The following is a 21,014-nucleotide window of genomic DNA, read 5'->3' as shown; positions in this document are numbered from 1 at the left end:
TTTGTACCAGTTGCACAATGGGACATCCTCCGTGTGGGTCTCTCTGTACATTCTTTCCCTGGCCCCACATGTTGAGGCTGGGCCTGTGGAAGGGAACCTGGCATTGTCTTAGTAACTGAACAAGGCCTCGGGTCCTTGCTCACCTGACTGCATGTACCCAGAGCCACTGTCAGCCACAGGGTGATCAGAGAAGTGACTTGCCCTCCCTACACTGCCTCTCTCCACTGCCCTGCTCTGAAAAACCCCAGCATGGCACTCTCAAAACTTCGGGTATCTGTTGGCTTCCTTGCTCAGCATGGCTTCCTGGGGCCAACCACAACAGTCCCCCCTACCTTAAAAGGGGGGAATCCGACTCATAAAGATGTCATGTCGCTTCTGAGAAAAAGAAAGAAAATGGTATAATTTGTATTTCCTCAGGAAGCATAACATTCTTCACCAATGTTATTTTCTCATTATCATTCACAGCACCACAGGGAGCCTGGTGATATCATTAGTACTGATTTTATGGATGGAGAAATTGAGTCATATACCAGGTCTGCAGGTTCCGACTCAGCAGCTGGAAAACAGAAGCTCTTTCCTCTTTTAGACTGAATTATATCTCATTTCCATAAACAAAATATTTAGGAAACTATGGCTTTTCTCCTTCAAGCAAGTGACTTCTTAAACACTGTTTTGTGGATTTGGGGCACACACTTGCTGTCTAGACATACAATAGTTTTCAAATACCATATGGTTGGACCATACTCTGATTAGAAGCCTCAACCAAGGACAACATAGAGAACATCGATAGGTGTATATGACCTAAACCATGGCCTTATTCAACCTAAAAGAACACTAAGACCTCATTTTAAGTCTCTCTCTCTCTCTCTCTCTCTCTCTCTCTCTCTCTCTCTCTCTCTCTCTTCTCTCTATCCTCTCCCTCTCATTGAAGTTCTGTCCATTCAATGATTCAGTGTCGGACTGTTCAGATGACCTATGCTTGGTGCTCGGAACAACTGAGAGACAATCGGCATTTCTTTTTTTTTTTTTTGACAGGCAGAGTTAGTGAGAGAGAGAGAGACAGAGAGAAAGGTCTTCCTTCTGTTGGTTCACCCCCCAAATGGCCGCTATGGCTGGCGCTGCGCTAATCCGAAGCCAGGAGCCAGGTGCTTCCTCCTGGTCTCCCATGTGGGTGTAGGGCCCAAGGACTTGGGCCATCCTCCACTGCCTTCCTGGGCCACAGCAGAGAGCTGGACTGGAAGAGGAGCAACCAGGACAGAATCCAGCGCCCCAACCGGGACTAGAACCCGGAGTGCCAGCGCCGCAGGCAGAGGATTAGCCTAGTTAGCCACGGCGCTGGCCTCAGCATTTCAACAGTTGGTGACTCTGATCTATATCACTCATAAAGGGAGAGAAATCCTTGCAGTCTCCACAAATAGCAGAAGTCTCTTTCAAGGTCCATCCAAAATTTAATGTTTGCTGGTTGCTTTTCCACTGTGATGACCTAGGATATAAGCCACAGAGCACTGGCGTTTTCCAATGAAGAGAAAACTCCATGTTTTTATTCAATGAATATTTATCAAGCACCTTCTGTATGCCAGGTCCAAAGACAAAAAGGACAAGCCATAGTCCTTGGTATCAAGACTCCCAGACTGATGGGAGACAGGCATGGGGAGGAATTGTGGCTCAGTATCATGTGCGTTACAGTTAGAATCTGAATCAGGTGCAGTGGCCCCACAGAGGAGGTGAGGTTCCAGGTTTCTTGAAATTGAGATGGCAAGAGGGGAGTCAGGGTAGGAAGAGTAGCAGGTGTGAAGGCAAGGAGACAGGTAGAATAGTGCAGGAACTCCAGGATTCCAACTCACAAAACCACAGAGCTCATGAGGAATGGAGAGGGGAGGCCATGGAAAGTGTGATATGCTGTGCTCAAGAGCTCGGGACTTATCCTGAGGACATCAGGGAGCCTGTGATAGGATCAAAGGAGACAGGGAGGTGCACACAGACAGGGAACTCTTTGAGGATCACTCTGGTTGCCAACACTAGGAACTGATTAGAGGAGGTTCAAGCAGACTGGTGATTTATTGCCATCCAAAATGGGGCCTCAGAAACACCCTGGCATTTTGATATCAAAGAGTGGTTAAAAGGTTAGACCTGAAGCCACACAACTTCAAGTGCAAGCTTCCACTGTGCCATGTACTAACTGTGTTATCTTAGGGGAATTGCTAAACTTTTCTGAGCATTTTAGCATTTATGAAATGGAGATGATAAGAACACTTGCCCTGTAGAGAGTATGGTATGATTAAGATGACACATGTAAATTTCTCAGGGCACAGCTCTGCACGGAGTACCCAGCCTGTTCACCCATTGGTGGTTGTGTGGCATAGCTGTCAGCAATTACTCAGCATGCAGACTTCAGCAGCTGTGGGGCCAGGAGACCACAGGCGACACTCCCAGCTGAGCGGGCCTAGAAAGAGAAGGCTCAACTGCATTTTGATCAGGTTTCACCAAATCTGCCAAAGCTTTGACCCATGTTTTGTCAGGTACTTGACAAGCCAGGGGCAAGGAAGGACATGGCCAGGGAGGAAATACAACAGGTCAGCAACTCAGGTAGGTAGTCTGACTTCCTGGGATCCTGAGCATTGCACATGGAATCCTGGGGAAGGTGACAGCTCAGGGCACTCTCTCTCCTGGATTCCTGACTCATAGCCTCTCTACCCAGCTATGCCTATAGCACTGGGAGAACTCACCCACTTGTCTTAGCTATCAGCCCCCAGATCCCTCCTCTAGCAAAGCAAGAATCCAGGGATTGAACCAAACACCAACTCTTTCACATATCCAAGATGTAAACCATGATACTAATCTCCCCCATAAAGGACAATACCTATGGAAACCAATAGTTTTCTGTACAATTTTATTTTCTTCAAAGCAACAATCTGTCAGTCATCCTTGCAACAGGAAAGCTAGAGCCTGACCAGACGTCAGGAAAGACTGCTCCTTGTAAACTTGCAAGGAGGAATTTCCCATGAAGTCGATCATCACACACTTGACTTCACATCTGAACTAAGCCTAAGACATCGCCCTTCTTGCCACACTCTACTTCACATATATGGGCCTGTCACTATCTGCCAGTGTCACTATTTTCAAGCAATGCTCATTCGCCTCTAATTGAGAGAAGAATCAGTTCAATTTCCCATTGTGTTAACTCTACCATGTTCTGAATAGAAGAGTAACACTCACTGTTTTCATCAAAGGCAGATGGGAAAGTATGTGGAGACACTACATTTTTTTTAACTTGTTCAGCTGCTCTGTCACATGGGAGCTGTTAAAGTAAGTTCTACCAGGTTTTTTGAGGCTGCGGCACTGTATGTATGTTGATGTGGTCAGTTATGACAGCCCAAGCAGACTAAGAGAGCAAGCATTCTCTAGAATTCTCACAGCACGTTAGCCTTGGCTATCTTCATGCTCAAAGAATAAATATCCTTATGCAATCAGAGCAAGATGGAACATTCCATCAAGAAGGAGAAGTATCTGACATAGTGGTTAAGGCATTTATTGGGATGTCCACTTCTCATGTCAGAGTGCCTAGGTTCTAAGCCCAGCTCTGTTCCTTATTGCAGCTTCGTATTAACATGTACAGGTGATAGCTCAAGTGGTTGAGTCCCTGTCACCTACTCTTGGCTTCTGGCTTCTACCTGGTCCAACCCAGTTTGAACAATGAGGTAGCAGATAAATCTCTGTTTCTGTGTCTTTCTTCTCCCTCTCTGCCTTTCAAATAAATAAATCAAATTTTTAAAAAAAATAGAAAACCAGAGGCTTTATGGGCTTTGTTCAAGTGAAGATAACCAACATTGTCACACAATTTCATGCATTGTTGATTTGTTAGGAGTAGAAACTGCCTCAACTAGGCTGTGAAGTGTTTTAAATAAGTATGCAGTAGGTAGCCATGGGGAATGAATGATCATCCCCAGTCCTCTCTGGAAGCAGGCAAGGTTGGAATTATAAACACACATTCATAAAAATTTAACAAGAAAATGGATGTCCCCAGCAGCAAAACCAATTCTTGGAACATGTCACTGTAATGATCTCCATGGTACATCTTTCAGCTCCTCTAGAAATGACAATCAGGTATCTTAAGTGGCATCTTGTACACTCTTATCTTTTTTGAATCAACACAACTGTCATCGCTTCTGTGACTTTTCTAAAGGTCATTTGAAAATGACACTTGTGTATTTTCACAATGTGTGGTCCCCATGCAGAACTTACTAATCTTTTCTCAAGGTTCCTATTGCAACGTGGCTTCATTTTAACAAAGCATTTATCACTTCTTATTATAGGGATCTAGATACCCTTTCCTTCCTTCCACATGGTGAACTCTCTTGGAGAAAAGTCACAGGCATGGAAGCTACTCAATAAATACTTAAGTGAATGAATGAATGGATTGGGCTCCTTTGTATATCACTAATTCCCCATTTATCTCAGACTCCCAAAGACTCTTTGACTCAGCCACAGACTGAGGCTCCTTCTGCCTCCATCTGCCTATCTATTATATGATGCTATGAATAGTAGTTTCACATTTTCATTTTTTTTGCCCCCAGAGTCTTTCATCAGTCATAGAAGTTGCCAGAATGTAGGGCCAGTAAGCTCCAAAGGTCACATATGAAGAGCCAGTATTTCAATAATATTTGTCCCAGCTGCTATTTTGTCCATACTTCAAAGATTTCTTGGTTTATATTCATTCTGAAACTGTTGAGAGCTCACAGCTGCTAAAAGACCACCAAAACAGCATGTGGCCTAAGTTGTATGTGGCCTAAGTTGGGAGGTCCACCCTCCAGTTTATTAGAAAAATAACTCGCCTGCAGCTTATAGTATTGACATTTTGTATAACACCTTTTAAATAAAATAAAACCAATATTTTTATAAAAACCCAAACGTTAAACTCAGGACAGACTCTGTAGCACAACTCTCCATCAGCTTCTGACTGAACTGTGTGTCGGAAAGACGAAGGGATCAGATTTTATCCTGAGTCCCTGAGAGCATCACTTGTGGCCTTCGCCCTCTTCCTCTGTCCTGGTATCTTGCCCCTGTTTTATTCCTTCCAGATCTTTATCATGACTGCTTCTACCTGTGGGTTCGTCCTGCGAGGCCCACACTGTCGGGATGGTGAGGCAATAGCATTTTTCGACAAGAAGCACCAGAGACAGTTTTGGTGAACATATCCATTATTAACAATCAGGCACAGACTTTTAAAGGGCAGGCAAAGGAGAGTAGCAAATTCAGGGTAGCAACACTAATTCTACAGGAGAAGATACTGGTGCCACTATGCTTTTCCAATCAGTTTGAAGGTCATTTAGCTCACTTAGCCTTCCAGGTGGACTTATGGGTCTGGGCCACATCCAGGAGCCGTTTACCTAGTTGACAATTACAAGGCCCTTCAACAGGAAGCGGGGGTGGGGGAAATGTGCCTGGGGTCCCTGCCGCCTGCCAACAGTCAGGTCATGTGTGGCTCTCGTGTGCTGAGCCCCCAAACAGGGCCTTTCCCTGGAGGCATGGCTTGCCATGCCCTCTTAACCTCCTGCATGGGCTAGGCAGGCAGTCTCCCTGCCAGGCACAGGATCACCCACATCTACCTATGTACAACCTCTAAAGAGATCTCCTCGGTGTATGTTAGTTACATAGCTGAAGACTAACACGATTTCAGTCATAGGCACACGTCATGGTGGAATGACAAAGAATGAGACCCATCTTGCCCTCAAATAACATGAAGTATGCAGCCCCTTCTGAGGCGGTGACAATGGATGTGGCCATGAACAAGTCATATGTAGAACAGGGTGGAGGAACTTTGGAGTACTTACAAACAAGGTTCTTAAGTTAGTCCTTCCTTCCTTTCTTCCCTTCTTCCTTTCTTCTCCCTTCCCTTCCTTCATTCCATCCTTCCTTCCTTCATTGAGCACTTTCTATGTCAGAGGCACCATCCTAGGCTCAGCTGAAACTACAGTGAACAAGATTGGGCCTCACACCCTCACTAACCTGACATTCTAATAGGAGTCGGAGCAAATAGTAAAGCACACAAATATGTAATTTTAGGAAAACACTATTAGCATAATGAAAACAAAAATTAGCAGAGTATAGTTGTTCATCAAAAAAATTAAAGATACTATTAGCATATGACCTAGCAATTCCACTTCTGTGTATATATCCCAAAGAATTGAAAACAAGGACTCAAACTGATGTTTGTGCACCCATTTTCTATGCAGTATTATCCCACATAGCCAAAATATGGAAACAACTCAATTATACATTAGTGGGTAAATGGATAAACAAAATATGGCTTATACATACAATGGAGTATTATTCAGCCTTGAAAAGGAAGGAAATTCTGATACACCCCATAACATGGATGAAATTTGAGTATATTACACTAAGTGAAATAGGTTTTTCAATAAAAGAACAAATATTGTATGATTCTACTTGTATGAGGTACCTAAATCATCAAATCCATGGAGATAATAATAGGATATGGAATAGCCATTTCCCAGGGCCGGGAAAGGTAGAATGTGGAGCTCTTGTCTAATGAGCATAGAAGTTGAGTTTGGGAAGACAGAAATGTCCTGGAGATGGATGGTGATGATTACTGTACAACAATCTGAATGTACTTATACCATTGATATGTTCACTTCAAATAGTTAAAATAGTAAACTTATGTTACATTTACTTCATCACAACAAAAGAAAATCTTCAAAACTGGTTCAAAAATTAACCAAAGGGCTGGAATAGCAAGGAGATGGAATAGCTGGAATAGGAGGAGATGACATTGAATAGATACTGATCAGAACAAGGAAGAGAGAATGGACAACAGGAGAGGAATAATTTTTCACTTTGTTCTCAATGCCACTGAATGCTTTTAGGTGTTTTCAACCAGTTAAAGAACAAGATATTATGTATCTTGAGAAGATCATACCAGCTGCCATGTGAAAGGTAGACCAGAGGGGAAGGAAACAGACTAATTAGGAGACATAATGCAGGCATCTAGGCCAGCAACTGTAGTGGTGCAGGTGTCACAGAAATAATGAGGAAGAGGAGAAATACAGTTGGATTGAGGTTGTATTTGCAAGGTAGAGTCCTTAGGACTCACTAATGGATTTGATGGGAGGTGTGAGGGAAAGAGGTAAATGAAAGATGCTGTCTTAGTTTTAACTTAGTGACTTAGTACACGGGGGTTCCCGTCTACTGAGATGGGGATGATTGAAGGAAGGATAAAGGGCTTGAAGAGACGATCAAGAGATATGTCACACAGGGAGTGAAATCATAAATCCCTCCTCCATCTATATAGTAGTCCATGATAGCAGTAGCATATATTAAAGAATGAATGAATGCAATTGAATAGGAATGGAGGGAGCAAGAAGGAAGGAAGAAAACTAGCTCTAAACTTTGCAAAATACAAAGAGGATGGGCCGGCGCTGTGGCGCAGCGTGTTTACGCCCTGGCCTGAAGCACCGGTATCCCATATGGGGGCCTGTTGGAGACCCGGCTGCTCCACTTCCAATCCAGCTCTCTGCTATGGCCTGGGAAAGCAGTACAAGATGGCCCAAGTCCTTGGGCCCCTGCACCGGCGTGGGAGACCCAAAGGAAGCTCCTGCCTCCTGGCTCCAGATTGGCTCAGCTCCGGTCATTACAGCCAACTGGGGAGTGAACCATTGGATGGAAGAACTCTCTCTCTCTCTCTGCCTCTCCTCTGTGTAACTCTTTCAAATAAATAAATAAATCTTTAAAAAAAATACAAAGGGGAACATTTGGCAAAAATGATATGATCATAATGCCCCCAGGCTAGAATTTGGGAGAAATGGATTGCAGTCTCAGAAAATATTTCCAAACCTTAGATAAATCCTTCTACTTTTTTTTGGTTTGTTTGGGGGACCTCCCTCTCCCTCCCCCTCCACAGGAATGTGCTGACACATTTACTCACCCCAGCTTGCTGGCCTATAGCTCTTGAATCCCTGCGTATGCCAAGGAATAGCCCAGAAGAAAGAACAGCCACTCAGCTCCTCCAGCTTTGCAGTGGGGCGGGACCAGAAGTCTCATAGCAGACTCCACCTTCCTTCTTGCCAATCATCTACACCACACACACACGTCACGAAGCACAGGTTCCTCACTCTCCCATCAGTGTCTCCCGTGCTCATACAGGCCCTCAGCATCCCTGGCAGTGTTGTGGGACTGGCCCCTCAGCAGTCCAGATAAATTTTCAGAAGTCAGTGAGCCCAGAGGACCTCACACTCGAAGGATGCTGTGTTTAGCAAGCCAGGGCCAAGATTCATGCATTCCATGTATGTATCAGCTGGTGTTGAGCTGATGGACCCACTAAGTGACTGACTGCTCCTACTGAGCATCACAAAGCAAGGGCAGAGCAGTGACTGGAAGGAAAATACATTTAAGTCACCTCATGACTGGAATGGGTGCTATGCAAAATGAGAAATGTGTATGAAATGGGTGCAGGGCAATGCCCTTGCCCCCCTCTCCCCATTCTATGTGGGTTTTGAGTATTAACCTCTTTTCTACTGTCTCTTCCACAGGACTGAGGGTTCAGAGTTTGCCTACATCGGCCCCCTTGCCTGTTTCTCTTCCATTGAAAGTGACTCCACCGCTCACCATCTGGACTGCCTCTCCACAAAACAGCAGTGCGGTCACTGCCCCCCAAGCCAGCAGCCCTCATGGCAACTCAGACCTCCCAGTTACAGCCTCAGTCCCCACCTCCACACTTCCCAAGAACATTTCCTCTGAGCCCAGAGAAGAAGCAGTCACCAGCACAGCCTCAAAATGGGAAGGCACAACCCCAGACTCCTCACCTCCCGAGCTCTCTACACCAAGCAGTGGAAACCACTCGCTGCCTGTCTCTGAGGGACCCAGCTGGGGCACTCCTCAAACAAGTGTGCTGACCACGGAGTCACGGTCCTCTGCTGAATCTTCCGCAGCCAGCTCCCCTCACACTCCGGCCTCATCGCCTGCATCCCCATCAACCTCACCTCCTGAGATTCCTCCTGCCTCTGTCACCGTGGACCACAGCTCCACCGTGACCATCCCCCAGCCCACTGGAGCTCCAACTACACCAGAGTCCCCTACAGAGGAGCACGGCTCTGGCCATGCACCCACTCCACAGCCCACAGCAGAGCCAGTGCCCCAGGAGGGTACACCCCAAGAAACTGAGTCAGGCATGGTGATGTGTGAGTTTGAGACCACCACTCCTTTTGTGATTATGCGAGAAGTGGAACATGCCTTGAGTTCAGGTGAGTCTGTCTAGAAAACTCTGGTGTCTAGGTGACACCAAATCAGTGAAGTCAATCAAGCACAATTGGTTAAGTTTGGATTTCAGAGCGCTACACTTGAATGGAATTATGGCTTGGTACAAATTTCATTTTTGGTCACTTAATAATTTCTATCTGATATAATAGTATTCACTGTTGTCAAGTAAGCAAGTGAGACTGGAGAGCAAAAGGACTCAGCAACAACATTAATAGAATTAATAGGATTTAAGCTTTGGTCAAGCTTCCTACATTTCAACTCTGACTCCTGACCTTGGGTAAAATCTTTCCTCTTTTTATGCTCTCAGTCTTCCTCACCTGTAAAATGGGAGTAAAATAGATCTTGCCTCTGCAGTTCTTTTTTTGTATTTTATTTTTTTCAATTTTTATTTAATAAATATAAATTTCCAAAGTACAACTTTGGAATTATAGCAGCTTTTCCCCCATAACTTCCCTCCCACCCATAACCACCCCATCTCCCACTCCCTCTCCCATCTCATTCTTCATTAAGATTCATTTTAAATTATCTTTATATACAGAAGATCAACTTAACATACATTAAGTAAAGATTTCAACAGACCTCTGCAGTTCTTGTTGAGATTAAATGAGATGATGTATAAAGCTCTTAGAACAGTTTCTGGCAGGGAGTGAGTGTTCAGGCAATATCAGTTATTATACTGCTCAGTGTTTACCTCCTGGAAGCCAGTCAGAGTGGAGCATGAGTGGAGAGAACTTGCTTATCCTTTATAGCCATTGATGTATTTCATGAGGAAGATAATGCATTTTACTGGACACTGCATTTGTTTTCTTCTCTCAGCAGCCCTATAAAGTCAGTATTATTTTTATCTTCATGTTTCAGTCCTGGATACTAGGGTGGAGAGAAATGTAGGGTCTTTTCTGAAGCCCTGTGCATTGGACATTGGTGTGAAGACTGTGAATGTCAGTGTGTTGGGCAGGAAAGTTTCCTTGGGAGCATTTGACTAGCAGGCTGAGCAGCAGCGAGGTGTGATGCCCAAGGGGGAGGCAGCAGTGGAGCTGTAGCCACCTCCCTGGGTGGCCCTGGGAGCAATATGGTCTGAGAAAGGGGCGTTCTGGCCAGAGCCAGCACAACCACCTGGGGTCAAAGGAATGGCTGTCACTGAAGAAAAACCAATATGTTTTCACAAATAATAACTGTGCTGGATGGTAGAGATGGGAAGAGATAGAACTAAAATAATGAAGACATGAACTCCTGGAGGAGTGCAGACTATGATAGGGAAGGAATCCAAAGAATTCCAAATTCTAATCTCAGGGGCTCAAGTGCCAGTGAGGATCCCAATAAGAAAAAAGAGAGATCCTCAAAATGGGTAGAGAAACCCATGACAAAGCCCTGATTGGGTACAGGGGAAGCACAGGGAGTCTTGAGAGCAGGGCTGTTGTGGGACAGGCCTAAGACAGTAGGGGAAGTAGTAACAGAGCCCAGAAGGAGGGAGTCCTATAGAATAGACTGTAGGGGCAGGGTCAGTGACGCTCAGTTGAGGGCCACAGCTAACCCAAGGTTAACCTCCTTGGAGTTAAGGGGATAAATAACCTGTTCTCCCTCTCCCCAACCCGTCTGATAGACATCCAGGAGCCAAGGACAAGGGGACCCACTGGTGGGGCCCATACACATCAGCAACCTGGACTAGTCAGAGGGCCAGTTGGAGAAGAGCGGAGGTGAAAGGAGATTACCTATTGATTAGCCTGTGGAACTCAGTTCCTGTTAGTACCCTGTTTATCCCTCCAGACTAATACTTAACCACACGTCCATCTCTGGCTCAGCCTCAAGCCCTGCACCCATGTACCCAGTAGGCAATAATGCCTCTGACATACAGCAGGTCTGTGGAGCAGAGCAGGTATTGACAATGACACAATGTCTCAAGGATTCTTTCTAATAAAGAGGTCATCCCAGTGCAGCTGTGGCCCCATGGCTTCTCTTCCCTGGTTCAGGTCCTCACCACCATGACATGCACAGCTTCCTCCATTGTCTAACTGGTCTTCCTCTCTTCCCTCTCTGCCCCCTGCAGGACACCCTATCATGGCAAAGTGTTCCCAAGCACGAAGTCTGAGCTTGGCGCACATGGATATCTGTATTCTGACACATCTACTCTTTCCTACAAATGCCCGAGTTTCATAGTTTGGAATTTCCCAAACAACTCTATTCCAATACTTTGGCTTTTTTTTTTCAGACCAGTGTCTTGATTTCTTCAACTTCAAGCCAGCAGTTTCAAGATGAACAAAATTAGTGGCACTGTTGGATCATGAACCTTTGCCATTTTAGGGAATGTATATACAAGGGGAACTTGAAATAAATGAATGAATCTAGGAGGGAAGCAGTGCTTGAATGACTGGGGAGAAGATAGTAGCAGCTTAGAGGGAAATCACTGATCCAAGACAAGCACATATTTCACAGACCGAAGAAGATGTATCCCTTATTAAATAAGATTACTTGCAGTGTAACTACCAGGAACCTCTGATTGATGCAAATAAGTGTAAGACCTGTCCTTTGAGACTCTATAGTTCAAGCAGAGATAAAGGGCACATACACAGGTAACTGAATACAGCTCCTTAATCTCTAATCTGAGAATGAGCCTAGCTGACTGGAAGGATCTTTGGAGCAGTGCGATGCAATCTGTTCATTTCAAAGGTGAGGAAACTATGTCCCAGAAGTTTGAAGTGCTTCAAACCAAGGTCATGTGACTTGCTGGCAGATCTGGGCCCAGAGCCCAGATGCCTAACTGACAGTCAGATCCTCTTTAACCACCCAGCCAGCAGCCCCAGCAGCACTCTGAGAGAGTGTTTCCACAGGACTATTTTAGGATGCTCTTGTTTAGAGATTCTTGTGCTGCCTTTCGTAGTGGCAGTAATAACACCACACTGCCATGTGTCATTTTGCCTTGTTCTGTGTGAACAAATCAAGTTTCCATTAACCCAAGGCCATACTCTCTCAGCAAATATCTAAACATCATCACCAATGAATAATTGAGAAACCAGGTAAATGTTATGCGTACTCAACTTGACCGGAAGGATTAGAGAGGTCTCTATAGGGAGCTAGGAATGGAGTTGCAGAAACTTAAGGGAATTGGGGTACAGGAAGAGATAAAAAGGACTTGGCCAAGCAGGTTCAGTTACTTGGGCACAAAGATAAGGAACCAGAAGTAATAAATGCCATCCCTGCCTGAGTGCAGAAGCCACTCAGAAGCTGTGAGCACCAAAAATGCTCTTGTCTAGGACTCCAACACCCTCCACATCCTGGGTCTGTTCTTGGTACTCAGACCGGGGTTGCCCAACCTATCAGAAGCATTCATTCCAAATGACCACTGTCCTCCCCTGTTTCTGCACTCTGCAGAGGTCAAGCAGCACCTCTGGGACATGCTCTCTCTGCTTTGCACTTGCCTCGCTGGCTGCTTCTTCTGTGCCTGTGGCCTTGCTTCACCCCCTCACCTCCTGCTCTGCACCGGTGAGCACCCTAGGCACAACCACCCTCCTTTCTTTCCATCCCTGCATACTCACACTCCCCCTCTCCTCTTATCTCCCCTCTCACCCCAGACATGAACTACTCCACTCATGACTTGAGATGCTGGTAACTCTGAGGTGGAGAATTCTGTCCCTGTTTTGTCTCATTGAACTAAAGCTATGTCCTGAATATACGAATGAATGAGTAAATCATCCAGTTCCAGAGAAGTTAGTTACATCTCAGCCTTGGTTTCCTCATCAGCCAGAAGGAATCAGGACAGAATACACCTGATTGGATTTTCATAAGGTTTATAAGAGATAGCAAATGAACAGTACACTGGCTATTGACCAATGGTTTTGCTTATTTTTCTACTATTATATAGTTTTATGTTCACTATTTTGACTTTGAAATTATCATCATTATAATGATGACATTCACCATTATGAACAGTGCCTACCATCTTCAACAAGCATTTATTGAGCTTCCACTATGAGCCAGGCATCTGGTGAGGTCCTAGGGACAAAGCAAGAGTAATCCAGTCACTTCCTTCATGGGGTTTACAGGGTAGCATGCACCTTGCACAGAAAATAAACTAGTTTGCTGAATCCCAGGCTGCATGGAGGGAGACACTGAAAATGAAATAAGAAAGAAGATTTCAGGACTAGAGGATCCTACAGTTAGGAAGGTAAGATGATGAGCTGAACTTGGAAGTCCATTGGCTGTTACTAAGGCCTTTTAACCAGAGAATAATATGTTGAGAATTATATTTTAAGAGTATTTGGGAAGGGAATATGTAGGCTAATGTACCTTAGCTGATACCTAGTTTTAATTATGTCATTGTCATTGATGGGAGGAGTCACTTAACTACTCCAACCTTAGGGGTCTTAGCTGTAAACTGAATACAAGAGACAATTCTTCAGGGGCTTTTGGCTCACCATACTATAATTGTTTACTACATTTGTCCTGTGCAGAAAAAATGAGATTCATATTCATGGGAGGTTTACTGAGAATATGCATGTTCCAAGAATCTGGCTCTCAACGGACACAGGTAATCTGCTCATCTGATTCTCAGAACATTCCAGAGAGGTGAGCTCAGCAGTATCTGTTCTACATGGGTCCAGAGAGATTAAGTGACTTTCTCAAGTTCTCACTTGAGTGACCAGGCCAGGATTCAAATTCAGTTCTCCTGACTGATCCTACGTCATGTGTTCCTGCTGCTCATCCATCCTACTTGAATAAGTAGAAATACAGAATCGGGGGGAACCGAAGGCCTCCAATACGACTGTGGAAATGAGCTAGATGGGGTGTTGCCAGCTGTCCTCAGCTGGGTCTAAGGGGTGGAGCTGCTCAGAGGGAGGAGAAGCTGTGGTGGTAGCAGCCATCTGAAGTCAGCTGTGCAGCACAAGTGACTTCTGATCGATTTTCATTTTTCAGCTTTTGTTTGGCTTTCCGAGAAAGAGAGAAAGATGTAATGTGTTAACTTCGGGTCATCTTGTGGTAGTAAATCAGAGCTGTGCAGGGTGGAAACTATAACTGCAGTATGCTTTTGGCTCCCTGAACTAAACAGAATGGTGCTGTGTGCAGTTCAGTGCTCAGTAAATACTAGGGATGAACCGACATTACAAACCAAGTTACACACACAACACTAACAGTCCTCACATATGCCAACTTTTAGGATCATAGCCACTTCTTAAATACGAATTTTTAAAAAGGGGAGCAGGCATTTAGCTTCGTGGTTCAAATGCCCATGTCTCACATCAGAGCGCTTGGGTTTGATTCCGTTCAAACCACTATCTATGATCATTTTTCTATTCCCCTCTTTTCAATTATTAATTTATTTTTATTACAATCTCAAAATTGAGAATTTCTCAGAAGCTTTAATTGCGTTTGGTTTGTGACCAAATTCGCAACAATCATTTCCTCTTCTGTAGTAAGCTTCTTCTAGTGCTTCCCCTTGGACGGTTTCCCATCCTTGGCCTCATTTTGATGTACTTCTTGACTGGTTGGATGAGGTCAAGTAAGTTTTTCAAAAAGAATCGGTTGGTGAAACAGTTTTGGAGTCTGTGGATATCACAGAATTTCATTCAGTGGCCTTCACAGACAGAGAGCAGCCTGCCTGAATGCAGCTTCTCTTCGAGCACAGTATTTTCCCTCAAAGCTCTGTAGCGGGAGTAGATGTTAAGCCTAGCAGTTAGCACACCTATGTTCTGCATCAGCTGCCTGGGAGCTATACCTGGCTCCAGCTCCTGACTCCAGCTTCCTAAAAATGCAGACCCTGGGAGGCAATATTAATGGCTCAGTAATCTGGCTCTTTTCACCATGTGGATGACTTGGGTTGAATTCTTGGCTCCAGGCCCAGCACAGCCTAAGGCGTTTCAGGCTTTTGTAGATGAACCAGTGGATGGAAGTGCCCTTTCTCTCTCTTTCTCTCTCTCCTACCCTCTCCCTCTACCTCTCTCTCTCTCTCACTCTCTTTCTTACATCTATCTATATCTCTCTCTGCCTCTCAAGTAAAATTTTAAGAATAAAAATAAATAACGAGATTATAATCATTATTGGTTGCCAAGTACATTCTCTTTTGTCTATAAAATCCACTGGTCTTATGGTATCGTATACTTTCCATTACAAAGAGAAAGACACACAACTGTAAAACTTGGTGAAGCCCTTGAACTTTACTGTCTAAACCCCACTATTTATTCCTTTTGAACTGTGTGAATAAATACCCTTAAATAGAGGGCAGTAAGCAGGCACGGGCATGTAGACAACTCAGTGTGTGCACTTGCAAAGGGCTTCCAGCTCTACAAGACATCCTTAACCCTCAGGATGAACATGGATTTGAAAAAAGAATTAACTGGTAGAAAAGATGGAAGAACTGCCTTAACTGTATATTTATAGCAAAGTTTCAGTAGTGAGAAATGAATATTGAAGTAATTTCATGACCATATTATTCAAAAGATGTATTAAAAATAGATTAAAGGGGAAAATAATGATTTTATGTAAGAAATAGTTGCAAGAAGACCATGTAAAACATGTCAAACACTTCCAGATTAGATTCTTCTAGAATTCCCATAACATATCAGAAAATCAATAATCCTAAAAAGCATGGTAGTTCAGGCTCAGTGTTACAGATGTTAGAACACTATGTGTGTCGACGTATGGTCGTCTTACAGTGATGGCAGCATCATGTTTTTGGTTACCTTGTCCACTCCCTATCTCCTCCCTCCCCATAATTGTGCACTGTTGCTTTTGAGCTCCTAGTCACCTCCAAATTCATCCCTTCCTCTTCATTCTCACTCTCAAGTCAGAGCTCCCACAGTCCCAAAGTGCAAAGTCTCCCTTGGTCTCCTTCCCAAACTTAGCTCCCCACTTTGCCCATTCTCCACACAGCAGGACATACAAGACCTTATTACCACCAACATCCCAGCCCCTTGGGAGCTCTCACCACTCTTGGAGTAAAGGCCCCATTCCTTCATTTTACAAGGTCATCCCCAGCCATGCCCCTGACACTCTGTGCTACCCACTCTCAGGTCCATGAACCTGCTCATCTTCCCCTTGACCCAGGGTCCTCACTCATTCAGGTGCTTCTGCCTGGAACTTTCTCACATCATATCACTTCACCCGGCTAATTCCAACTTAGCCCTCAGGTCTCAGCTCAACTGTCACTTGTTTTAGGATACTCCTTGAGGGACCCCCTAGTCCAGTTCTGGTCTCCCACTTACAAACTGTCACAACTCAGTTGGATCCCTTCTTCCCAGTGCAGGATTACACACTCCCCCTGTGTGGTGCTTTGTTCATTGCCTTCTTGCCTTTCTGGGTCCATGAGGGTGAGGGATGGTCGATTGTGGCTTACAGAGATATCCCCAGGATGGAACCACGTCTGACTCAGTGTAGGCACTCACTGTCTAGTGAGTGAATGAATCAATGCACAAATGACTTTTCACGATAAATTTTCAGCTTTGACTTGAGAATAAAAAACCTTGAATACTCCCTTCCACCCCCACCACGTGCACCTCCTCTGCTACTCCGTCATCTCTGTAGACCGCCCCAAGGGCTTGCTGCTGCTGCTCTGGGTTTCTGCTATCCGCACTCCCACCACACCTCTCTCTCCCCACCACTTTGACCCCGTTATTAACTCCCCTGTGGACTTCAGGGCTGCCAAGTTTATAAACTGTTATAAATCCTCACTCATAGTTTTTTCATTTGTGTCCAATTCTTTCCACATAAGCTCAACCTCCAAGCTTGCTAGTGCCAAGTAACTTGCACAAGCAATGCCAACTGTCAGATTCTATCTTACTTAAAAATTATTTTAAATTCTCATTTCTACTTTTTACATTTCTCCTTTGGCTTACTTTTGCTATCTAAATCTTCATCAGGTTTTGAAATATTTCCAAAATGACACATGAAAAACATGTGTCAAGGTAATGAAATCAGCTAGTTACCTTTTATGTTGTAGCAAGACAACCCCATCATATATTTTCATTTTCATGGTGCCACTTTCTATTGCATTTGAGGAGCTTCTGTCTCCATGGATCATTTTTTTGTTGTTGTTGTTGTTTCAAATACTTTCACCAATCATATGTGACTCAAGTGATTTTGGAAATGCTTCACTGAGAAAGTGGGGTTTAGCTAACAAGCTCAGCTGGTATCATTAGTGAATCAAGGGCTTATTGGCTCAGTGGGAAAACTGATTGGAATACGCCTGGTTCCATGTCCAGGATGCTCTCTTAGTGTAATCACCCAACACAGAAGAGCATGTCTTTTCAGTTACAAAACAACCTTCAGGGAAGCAAGGATGGATCAGCACCAACTCATCATCTTTATCAGAAAAGGATTAAAAATCTCATGCCCGAGAGGTGAACAAGGAATACTGCATTAGAAGAGCACAGTAGTTCAACTGTGGTCTTTCTACTTTTTATTGTTGAATTCTCTATTTAGTGGAATCTTAAGTTTTTGACTACAATGTGAATTAAAATACATTCTCAAGTTTATTAGATAAAATATTATGTTAAAAATCATCACTCTATGTTAAATGCTACCAAATTGTTATAACTTTTAAAGATTTATTTTGTTTATTTGAAAGACAGAGTTACAGAGAGAAACAGAATTATTTATATATGTGTGTGTGTGTGTTTGTGTGTGTGTGTGTGTGTAGAGAGAGAGAGAGAAAGATCTCACATCCCCAAATGGCTGCAGCTACTGGGACTGGGCCAGGCCAAAGTCAGGTGCCAGGATCTTCATCCAGGTCTCCCATGTGAGAACAGGGGCCCAAGGACTTGGGCCATCCTCTGCTGCTTTTCCAGGTGCATTAGCAAGGAGCTTGATAGGAAGTGGAGCAGCCAGGACTCAAACCAGCACCCGTATGGGATGCCACATTGCAGGCAATGGCTTAACCCTTTATGCTACAATGCCAGCCCCTGTTATCATAAACTTTTTAGGGATGTTTCAAATCTGGACATATTACTTACCCCAAGGAAACCAAGCAGTGATTACTGTCCACTGTTCTTGCCTTAGGAAAAACATAATAAGAAGAACACATGGATACTGTCATCCTCGTGTCTTGTTTCACAGATCCTAGAGAAGAAAAATACTGAGAAGAGACAGCATTTTCTTTAACAGCCTCTTGCTTTTATTGTGAGACTTCTGGCCTTGCCAGGGTGAGCCACAGGCTCAGAGATGGAGTTGAACTTATGTTAAATTCCCAAAATGAGGCCCACTGCAAACACTTCGCCATATTTTCATGTGGAGAAATCATGGAATCCTTTCAAAGCCAGGTTCTGAGAAGGCAAGAATGTCAGTAGCAGTAGAGCTTTGGCATCAAAGTGCTGGGTTCAAGTCTCACCAAGCCCATTTGGAGATGGAGATGAGCAGGTTTATTAATCAGGGGATGTCTCATTTTCCTCAGCTCTGAAATGAAGGGAATTGTTGAACTGTACCTGCTCTGTGAGATTCTTACTCGGATTAAGTAAAACAAATACACCATGTGGCTCTTACGTAGTTAGCACTAAATAAATCTTAGCTATTATTCTTATGTTGATTTCTTAACTCTCAATGCAGACACCAGCAAGAGTTTTGGCTCTTCTAGACTTCAGTTTTCTTGACCTGAAAATTCAGACTTTGTAAAATGCTTTAAGACTCCCAAAGGGATTATGACTGAATATTAGGCAATAAAGATTCCATTAAGTACCTGCCTACAGCACAATACAGAAAAGGATAATCCAAAGAAGGAGAAAAATAACCATGTTCACATTGCAAACAGTAGCACTTCCAGAAAACTTGGGAAATCCAAAAGAGAACAGTCCTTGTGAGTTGGAGGGAAACAGAAGCTGGGCTATGGATTTAGCCCGAGTTCTAACATCCCCTAGGCATTGACACTTGACGCCTAGAAGTTGCACTCTTCCCTTAACTTACATCAAAGTTTGGAAATTATTTTTCTTTCCAGTTTTTTGAACTCTAAAGTCCTGTGAGCCTGAGTCCAGGATAAAATAAGACCTGGCAGACACAATATTGAAAAGCACATAGCTACGTGGCAAGGCTACATGTAGCTGCTGGTTCCTAGGAGCTCCCCACAACCTTGGGCCTGCAGTAACTGTATTGGTGTCACTGCCCTGAGCCAAGGTGTTGAGATAGGAGACGTGAAATCTGTGACTATCTGTTTCCCACCCGTATTCTATGGTAACAACAATAAACTTGCACTCTGTTCAGCAAGCACAGTTAGGACTCTGACTTAGATCCTGAGAATTCCTCCCCTCCATTTTTTTGCTTCTGGCCTCTGAACCAAGAAATTACCAGTGTGAAAAATCTTACCTGCAGAGGCTGGTGAACCCCAAAGGCATCTGAACCTTCTGGGGGACTGGATGCTTTTCCACAAAGACATGTGCCAGCAGTGTTGGAAAGAAGGATGGGAGCATCCAAAGCTCTTCCTAGAAGCCCAGTGTACTTCATACCACAGATGGCAAAAGAAAGCTGGGATCAGGGAACCCAAACAGAGGGTTAAATTCTGAATGGGAAAGATGTCTCATTTGTGTTAGAAGATATTATAATTGTAAGGGTAACCAAGAACTGTGTCACTATGTGCTCTGATTCACACTCATTACAAACCTGTGCTCTCCATGCCCTTAAAGTATGATTGATGTGGCCCTCTGAGAGAGAGAAGCTAAGGATGAAGGAAAAGTGCCTGTCTATGTGAGTGCAAACCTTTTATTACCTTAATCGAGATTCATCTTTGTAGTGTAGTAGAGAACTCCAGAAAGTTCATGGAAAATGAAATAGAAAGATAATTTTACTGTGGGACAAGAGTTTTGAAATCCATGCCAAATTTTCTTTTATGATATGTTTTCTACACACATTTTGAAAACTCCCTCATATGCATGTATTGCAAAAAAATTTGCACCAAAATAAGCTTATCTTGTAATTCCATTTTCCATGGACCTTTGGAAGAATCCTAACACATTTTTAACTCTATGTTTTTCAGATTCATAAAAATGCTATTAGATAAAAGTAAAGCTAGTCCCCAAACCAGACCTTCTGATTATATAAAATGGGAAAGTCTAGATTTGGGGGATCCTGCCTCAAAAATGAATCCTAATTCTGCCCCCTGGCTAGCATTTAGGAAGGAGGGTAAACATGAGGTAAAGGACTCGGGCTGTGATTACAGTGATCTAACTGTAATGGAATTTGTCTCTGCCACTATGTGTGAAGAAATGACTAAGTAGCAACTCAATGATTGAAAGATCTTGGAGGTAGAAGGAAGAAGGACTAACTTACAGAAACAAGTTAAGCTGTTTGCATTAAAAACACTTCTGTAGCACATTTGCATGCAAGCTGTATGGCTCATAAAGGAGCTTTCTTTTTGCATCATAACTACTAATAAGGTTCAACCAAAAATAGCTAAGCTTCAGAAGAAATCAGAGTTATTTTATGAATTACTTATTTTGGGCCTAGTTAAATGCAGAAGTATAATTAGGTGTTCCCAGCTCTCAGGGATTTTGAATCTGGACAGCAGGCAGAATGTGCTTACATAAAACCATTCGTACAACAGTGTATTTCATATGTCTATATCTTGCATATATAATATACATAACTACCCACAGCTACATATGCCAGTATGCATTATATACTAGAATAAATTAGCTAAACTGTGCCACACAAAGTAAAAGCAAACATCTAGAAAAAGAAAGCCCAAGATAGCAGCCATCTTCAGGGATGGTATCCAAGAGGTTGGACTTGGGAAAGTTCTTGGAGAAGCAGGTGCATCTGCTTTTCCTGTG

At 43.7% G+C, this 21,014-nt stretch overlaps 1 protein-coding gene across 1 annotated transcript in view; it reads left to right on the top strand.

Annotated features, from left to right (window-relative positions):
- Positions 1-21,014, top strand: part of PARM1 (prostate androgen-regulated mucin-like protein 1) — a 120,473-nt gene that overhangs the window by 75,707 nt on the left and 23,752 nt on the right. Inside the window, exon 2 of the mRNA XM_062198674.1 lies at positions 8,547-9,257. Coding sequence (XP_062054658.1) covers positions 8,547-9,257 — 711 coding nt within the window. The remainder of the gene's footprint in view (positions 1-8,546; positions 9,258-21,014) is intronic.

Source organism: Lepus europaeus, chromosome 8 (genome assembly GCF_033115175.1).
Source record: "Lepus europaeus isolate LE1 chromosome 8, mLepTim1.pri, whole genome shotgun sequence".
NCBI lineage: Eukaryota > Metazoa > Chordata > Mammalia > Lagomorpha > Leporidae > Lepus > Lepus europaeus.
Note: the sequence above shows the minus strand (reverse complement) of the source record. Positions and strands in the feature narration are given on the sequence as shown.